At 63.6% G+C, this 7,493-nt stretch overlaps 1 protein-coding gene across 1 annotated transcript in view; it reads right to left on the reverse strand.

Moving 5' to 3' along the window:
* The window catches only part of KCNN3 (potassium calcium-activated channel subfamily N member 3), a 98,996-nt gene that overhangs the window by 14,012 nt on the left and 77,491 nt on the right, over positions 1–7,493 (reverse strand). The window contains 2 exon segments of the mRNA XM_077764050.1: positions 753–894; positions 3,224–3,234. Coding sequence (XP_077620176.1) covers positions 753–894; positions 3,224–3,234 — 153 coding nt within the window.

Consider the following 7,493-nt stretch of genomic DNA (forward strand, 5'->3'; position numbering starts at 1 on the left):
GTCAGGCGGGGGCGGGGGGGGCTGGGCAGGAGGGCCCCTGGAAGGAGGTGGCACAGCCGCAGGCCCCGGGGAGGGCCCAGCCCTCACGGCCCCCGCGCCCCCATGTGTGGATGTGGAAGGAGGCCCCGGGGAGTCTCGAGCTGGCTTGTAGCCAACGGGGACCCGGGCCGCCCGGCGCCTGCCCCCGGGGTTCCAGCTAAGCTTCCTCGGATGTGGTGCCAAGTGTGTGGGGCCCCAGGGCGGGAGGGAGGACAGGTGACCACGGGCCCGGACGCCTGCGGGCGCCCTCGGCTGCCGGGTGCTGCCCCGTTCTGGGGGGACACTGAGGAGGCCAAAACTGCCCGGAACAAGGAGCTGGGACTGTGTTAGAAAAGGAAACTGCGGGGCGCCTGGGTGGCTCAGTCGGTTAAGCATCCGACTTCGGCTCAGGTCATGATCTCGCGGTTCGTGGGTTCGAGCCCCGCGTCGGGCTCTGTGCTGACTGCCAGCTCGGAGCCTGGAGCCTGTTTCAGTCTGTGACTCCCTCTCTCTCTGACCCTCCCCTGCTCACGCTGTCTCTCTCTCTCCCCTAGAAATAAATAAAACATTTAAAAAAAAAAAAAGAAAAGGAAACTGAAACTGAGAAGCGCCTTCCTGGCCGTGTGCGGGGAGGGGAGACCCAGCCGCGGCCCGCGGCCTGCGCAGAAGACCCCTCAGTGCGCTCCGCGCAGGGTTTGCAGGTGGGGAGGGTGACGGGCGAGCCAGGTACTCACCATGATGCCGGTGAGGAGACAGACGCCCTTCCCGCAGTACGTGTGCGGCACCATGTCCCCATAACCGATGGAGAGGAAGGTGATGGAGATGAGCCACATGGCGCCCAGGAAGTTGCTGGTCACGTCCTGCTGGTCGTGGTACCTGCCGGGGAGGGGGCAGGGTGGGGGGAGACAGCGCTCAGTGGAAGGGGCCACCGCCCCGGGGCCCAGAGGCTGTGGGCAAACCTGGACGGGGACGAACTGGGTCTCTGCTGAGATGGACACAGCGGTGCTGGGGACCGAAGGTGCCGTGACTCTGCCCCGCCCGCCCCCAGCTTGGTCCCCGAGGCCGCGTCTGCCCTGGCGCGCACTGTAGTTGCCCTTCGAGTGTTGGTAAAATGGCTTTGGAGGAAATCACGCCGCAATAAAATTTAGATTTTCCCTTCCAAGTCGACAGCCTGAGCGTACGTGGATGGGGCTGATCTGTCGCAGGCTCCTGAGCAGGGGAAAACGTCAAAACCCACCAAGCGCGTTTAGCAGTCTGGCCCCCAAGAACGGCAGGTGTGGGTGTCCAGAGGGGGCTGCAGAGCCGGCTCCCTGTCCCCAGGGGACACCGGGGTCCCTGCAGAGGGACGGTGTCTCTTCTGAGCTGGATGGGGCTCTCGGCTCCCCTGTCCAGGGAGGAATAGGCTGGAAGGGCATTGCTGCTCCCCCGGCCGGTGACCACGGCGCCCCACCCTCTCCCCCCCGGCTGTCACCCCCAGACACTGAAGCACGCTGAGTGCCAGGCTCCATGCCAAGGACGGAGATGCAGAGATGAGCAGGACGCAGCCCCCTCAGGGCTCTCGGCTGGGGGGGGACGGGCGGTGAGGGTGCGGACGTCTGCAGAACTGGATGGACAAGGCACTTGTGTAACAGGAGGGAGGGGGCAGTGACCTTGACCCCAACACAGGCAGGCCAGGAGGAAGGGTGGTCAGGCAGGAGGAGCCCCTGTCGGAAAGCCCGGGGCTCGGCTCGAGCGTGGCAGGGGTGCCTGGGAGCCTCGGGGAGGCCGGAAGGCTGGGGAGGCCCCGGAGGGGTGCAGGGGACAGCCTCCCCCCGAGCCTGGCCGGAGCGGGTTGCAGGGAGCACACGGTGGTGGGCGCATCGGCCTTTGCGAGCTTTCTGCGCCAGGGCCCGCCAGCCCCCAACTCCAGGCCAGCGCTCAAACGACAGACGCCCCCCCGGCTCTGCTGACCAGGTGCCCCACCTGCCGCCGCCTCCCTCTGTGTGGGTGGTACAGGCTGGTGCCACCCCCGCGGGTCCCCAAGACAGAGTGTGCCCCCCCCGACCCAGTCTGACTCCCCCTCGAGTCTTTGTGTCCCCTCTGTCCCTCCCACTCCTGCACGCTGCTCTCGGGGGGCAGTGGAGCCAGACCCCGGCTCTCAGGACCCGTCCCCCGCTGGGGTCACCAGTTCCTCCTGAAGGAGTCTGGGGTCGGGCCTGAGGGCAGCAAGGTTGGGGCGCAGGGCAGAGAAGAGGTGAGCCCATGGCCTTGGGCTTGGCTCTCCCGGCTTCAAGCCCCGGCTCCACGTCCAGTGGCTCCGTGCTGTGGGCAAGCGACTTGGCCTCTGTGACTCCGCTTCCCTATCTGCTGACAGAAGGAGCCCCAGGACGCATGCACGCGGTGTGGGCGACGGTCACTGCGGGGGGACAGGTGTCGTCATCCACTGCAGGACGCAGGCAGGGGCCACGAGGGCAGGGGAGGAGGAGACCTTCCTGAGCGTCGGGAAGTTTGGGCCGCAGGGCTGCTGGGCGCGGGCACGAAGCATCTGCTGTGAATTCCTGGACACAGAAGGGGCAAGACCCTGGTGTCCGAGAAGGACGCCCCAGCAGCCGCCGGCAAGACTGAGAGACGGCAGGTCCCGGGCACCAGGCCTGCTGGCAAGCGCGCAGGTGGCCGGGGAGAAGCGCGGAGGGCCGCGAACGCCAGCCGCGGGGCCTGGGTTTGGTGTGCAGCCTGTGTTCTGTGCGCGTGACGGGCGCTCGCGTCCTGGCAGCCTGCCTCTCCCTGCAAACCGGCGCTTACAGCAGCGTCGCTGGCTGCTCGGCGGCCTCGGGACCCGGGCCTTCTACTCACACGTGAGCGGCTCACGGGAGAAGGACACTGGGGCTCAGGGCGGGATTCGGGATTAGCAACAGGTGGCAGCCTTTTCATCCCCTTGATGTTTGATTTACTGTTTTATTTTCTCTAAATTCCCTTTATGTTCTCGTGGGTTTCTTTTTCGTTCACAAATACAGTCGCCTTGGTGCTAGTGTGTGTGCCGCCAACCAGAGCAGGCCTTGAGGCCCCCGTTCACACACAGCTGCCAGACTGGGGTGCTACCCCTCCGGGGGGGCGTGAAGACACCCCGCTGCCCCTCACAGCTCAGCAGGCGGGAGGCGATGGGCTGGAGGCAGAGGGCGGGGGCTGTGGAGACCAGAAGCCGTCACCATTTTGCAGCGGTTTACACCTGTCACAAGTCTGCATATTTGTGTGCTAGTCTTTGCAATAGAGAATTTTTCAGAGAATCTTGTTTTTCTCTAAAGGCTAGGGAGGAAAGTGCCTTTGTTTTTAAGGATGGCTATTATAGTGATTAATTTCTCATTAGGGTGTGCTGTGGTCTTTCCCTTTTTACTATTATGAAACAGGTGACAGATATAGGGGCCAGGTGATGACTGGCAGCAAATCACACACACACTGCTGCCTCCTCAGGCCCTCCACGCGGGCAGACCACCGGCCCCCGCACCTCAGGACAGCTGCGGACATGAAAGACACAGAGCGAATCAGTGGACAGAGAAGCAGAGCTCTGGGTCACATACAGACGGGGGCAGAGAGGAGCTCGTGGGGGAAACCCTGTAATCGGCATCCTGACAGGGACGGACTCTGGCCCCAGGAGACAGGAGTCAGTGCTGCACAAGGGGCTCTTTCTGGAAGGGCTGGGGAGGAGTGCTCCCTCGGAGGAGCGCGCCCTCTGGAGAAGCGTAGATGGGAAGATTGGGGGCAGGGCGGTAATAGCGCAGAACAACGGACTCTAACGCATATCCTTGTATAACTTCCATAATATTGAACACAAGACCAAACCTAAGAGAAAAAACCCTAAAATACATTAACGTAAAATTCAGTCGGGAAGCATAAAAGCAAAATCGGCGTCCCTGAGCTCACTGCCTGCCGATGCCTCGTGTGCTCCCTCGGGGCCACGCGGCCGCTGACGCACCGGCCTACTGTGTCCTTCCACACCTGAAAGTCGTATGGCTTAGCTCTGCCTACTTCCGGGGGCCACAGGGGTGAAAAAACCCAGGAGCGTGGTCACAGCCTCAGACACGGCCCGGCGGCCCCCTCCCTCCTCCAGGTACTCTGTAACCCCCTCCTGAGTGTGGGCTGGACCTGGCGACATGTCTCTAACACGCAGAACGCGGCGGAAGTGATGGGTGGTCAGCTCTGAAGTCCAGTTACAAAAACACCACAGCCTCTGTGCTGGACGATCTGTGCCTTGCTCTATTCTGGATCGCTCCCACTTGGGAGAAGCCACTTGCCATGCCGCGAGGTGACCCTACGGAGAGGCCTGCCCGGTGAGGGGCCACAGCACGCCCACAACCGGGTGAGCGGGCTTGGAAGCAGAGACCCTTTAACCTGAGCCTTGAGAAGAGACCACAGCCTGGGAGACAGCTAGGCTGCGATCTCACGAGACACCTTGAGCCGGAGGTGCCATTCGAGCTGTCCCTGAATTCCTGACCCTTAGCAACTGTGACACAGGCATCATCTGTTGTGTTAAGCTGCTGCATTGTGGGACAACTTGTTACACAGCAACAGGTAACTGTTACAGTGAACTTCTATGGACTGCCTTTTGCCCCTCCTACCTGGGCCCCTCCCACCTGGACGCCCTCCCCCGGGACCCCGCCCCGGCCCCGCCCACCCTGGGCCCCTCCCCCGGGGCTCCTCCCCCCGGGGGCTCACGGACAGGGCAGCCCAGGCAGGAAACAAGTAACTCCTCCCAGGTCCTCCTCCTCCGGCTGCCCCAGTTCAGGTCGACAGCTGCCCTGCCCTCTGCGTGGTGATTTGTGGTTTGGACGCCATATCTCTGTCAATCCCGTCTGTTCCATCTGCAAGATCCGTCCCGAATCGGACTCCTCCCCACGGCAGCCACAGCCATCGGCTGCTCCAGGCCGGCCCTGTCACCAGAACGGGGACAGCAGGGCCCGACTGGCCTGCTTCTGCCCACGCGACGCCCGCCCCACTAACAGCAGCCAGGCCACGTCCCCTCTCTGCTCAGAAATCCCTGAACTTCTCAGAACATCCAAAGTCCTTACGGGGCCACAAGGCCTGAAGCAGCCTCCCCGGGCTCCAGGGACCCCACCCCCACCCAGGGCCGTCCGTCCACGGCTCTTCACGGCTCTGCTGTGGCCACCGGCCTGCAGCAGCCCAGCCCCTCCTGACTTGGGCGCTGCCGTTCCCTTGCCCGGAAAGCACGTGCCCCAGATGATTTCTGGTCTTTGCGCAAGGGGCTCCCTGGCCACCCTCTTTACGCGGCCCCCTTTCTCCCTTCCCTGCGTCCCTTGGCCCCCCACTCACCACCACCTGACGTAATATACACTCTGCCGCCCCATTAGAGCGTAAGCCTCATGAAGCAGGATGCTGTGTACTGCTCGCTGCTGCGTCTCTAATACTCGGCACACTTTGCTGAACTAACGATCGCATCTTGTCTCTGTCGCCAGCCAGCGGCACCGGGCTCTTACCCCAAGTTTACGATGAAGCAGTGAGCAGCTCGGGCACTAACTGGCCACAGCCTGGCTCATGGCAAGTAAGTGAAAAGGCTGATCCGAAAGGAAGCTGCTGAGAGCAGGGCGTGGGGTCTGCACCCCTGGGCGACGCCACGCGGCCCAGCCTGACTAAGCACCTGCCGGGTGGCGGCCAGCAGGACGGTGGCCGGGGGCTGCCCGAGGGGCAAGGAGCAGGGGCGTTGGCGGGCCCGACCAGCTCCCACGGAGGGGCGCCGCCCTGGAGCGCTGGGCGCTCTTCCCGCCCTGGCTCTGCCTTTGTGCCGAGTGACCGAGTGCCCTCGGGACGCTAGGGCTGAGATGGCAGCTTCGGGGAAAGCCCTGCTGTTTCCTGAGGATGTTCGGTCGGCCCAAGTCCAGGCGCATCTGGAGCCGCTCCCGGCCGGTGGGAGCCGCCGGCATCTGGATCTGGGGAGGCGCCAGCGGCCGGTGCCGGGCTGGGGGTCGCAGCCGCAGGTGAGGTCACATCCAGGCAAAGAAAAACAACAAAGCGCTTCCTTGGCTTAAAAACCCTTCCCCTTATAAACATGTGGAAATGTGCGGAGAAAGGCTGCCCACGAGGCCAGCAGAGCTCGGGCCCAGGACGCGAGCGCACCGAGGCGGCCAGGGGCCTGTGTGCGAATTCAGGAGAGTGGGGAGGCCCCTGCTCCCAGCAACACAAGGCCACGGCTACTTTTCCAGGAGGTCTGGTCTCGTATTTCTAAGAGCTCGTGGCGTGGGGGGTGAGGCCCCAGACTGTTCCGAGGGGAGAGCCCCCACCACCAGCACCAAGCACGACAGGCCGGCTGCCACACGCCCCCGAGACACGTGGCTCGTTCCCTTCTGCGGACACAGTCGGTGTGGACTTCCTCTGTGGCGGTGCACGCACGTGGGGCTGGTGTCACGTGGATGCAGCTCCGGCTAACAGGCCTGGTGGGGGCTCAGGCGACAGGGCCCCGCTCAGCATTCCGTCCAGCCTCTCCAGTCTGCACAGGGAGGCAGCGTCCGAGGGAGGCTGGCCACCACCGTCCAGTCTCTCCATAGCGAAAATGGTTCCCAGAACGGTTATTAAATAAATTAAAAACCAGATGGCTCATCTGGCAAATCCTTCTGAGTCAGTTTCTCTACTTGCAATGTTTTCTTTCTTTTTATTAAAAAATATTTCCATGTTTCCTGATTTGGAAATGTTTAATAAAAATGCATGAAACCGGAGGAAAACAATATGTCTGGAAGAAGCGCTGGACCGCGGCAGGCGTGCGCTTGCGGCGTTGGGCGGTGGTGGCCGGGGCCCGAGGGGGCGGGGGCCGTGCGCCAGGCCCTCTCCCTCCCTCCCGCTTCCGCGGTTCCTTCCAGAGCCTCTGGCCTCTGCCTTCCCCCTCGTCCTCTCTCCCTTCCTCCTCTGACCTGCACCCCCATCTCTCTTCTTTCCCGCTCACTGACTCAGTCTGCCTCTCGCTCTCCCTGCTGGGACGTCCACCTTCATCTCCTCCAGGCTGGTTTCACTTACTCTGCTAACCGGACTCTGTCCCTACGGGGCGGCCGGACACGGAGAGCCTGCAGTGAAGGGACACAGGTCTGGGCCCCCACCCCCACCCCGTGATCTGGCGTCCCCGGAGTCGACCGCCATCCCATCCTCTGACACCCGCCCAGACCCAGCCTGGGGCATCGCCGAGGGGAAGGGCAGGTCGGCCGACCTCCCTGCTGCCCACCACGCCCGGGACCTCCAGACCTGGTCTTCCACCTGCGTCTCCCACCTGCAGGCAGTAAACGCCACCATCCGGCCACACGGGGACACCTGGCCTTCGCTGGCTCCCCCAGACCCAGCCGCACCTTCAGGGGCACCCCTTGCCTCCACCCTGGGCCCCACGCAGTAGCCAGGCAAACCGTCCCCAAACACAAGACCCTCCCAGCTCCATTCATGCCAGTGGCTCCCACTGGCCGAGGGTGGGGATGAGGGAGGGGAGGAGGGCGGGGAGGAGGGAGGGG

Source organism: Crocuta crocuta, unplaced genomic scaffold (genome assembly GCF_008692635.1).
Source record: "Crocuta crocuta isolate KB4526 unplaced genomic scaffold, BGI_CrCroc_1.0 scaffold528, whole genome shotgun sequence".
NCBI classification, from domain to species: domain Eukaryota; kingdom Metazoa; phylum Chordata; class Mammalia; order Carnivora; family Hyaenidae; genus Crocuta; species Crocuta crocuta.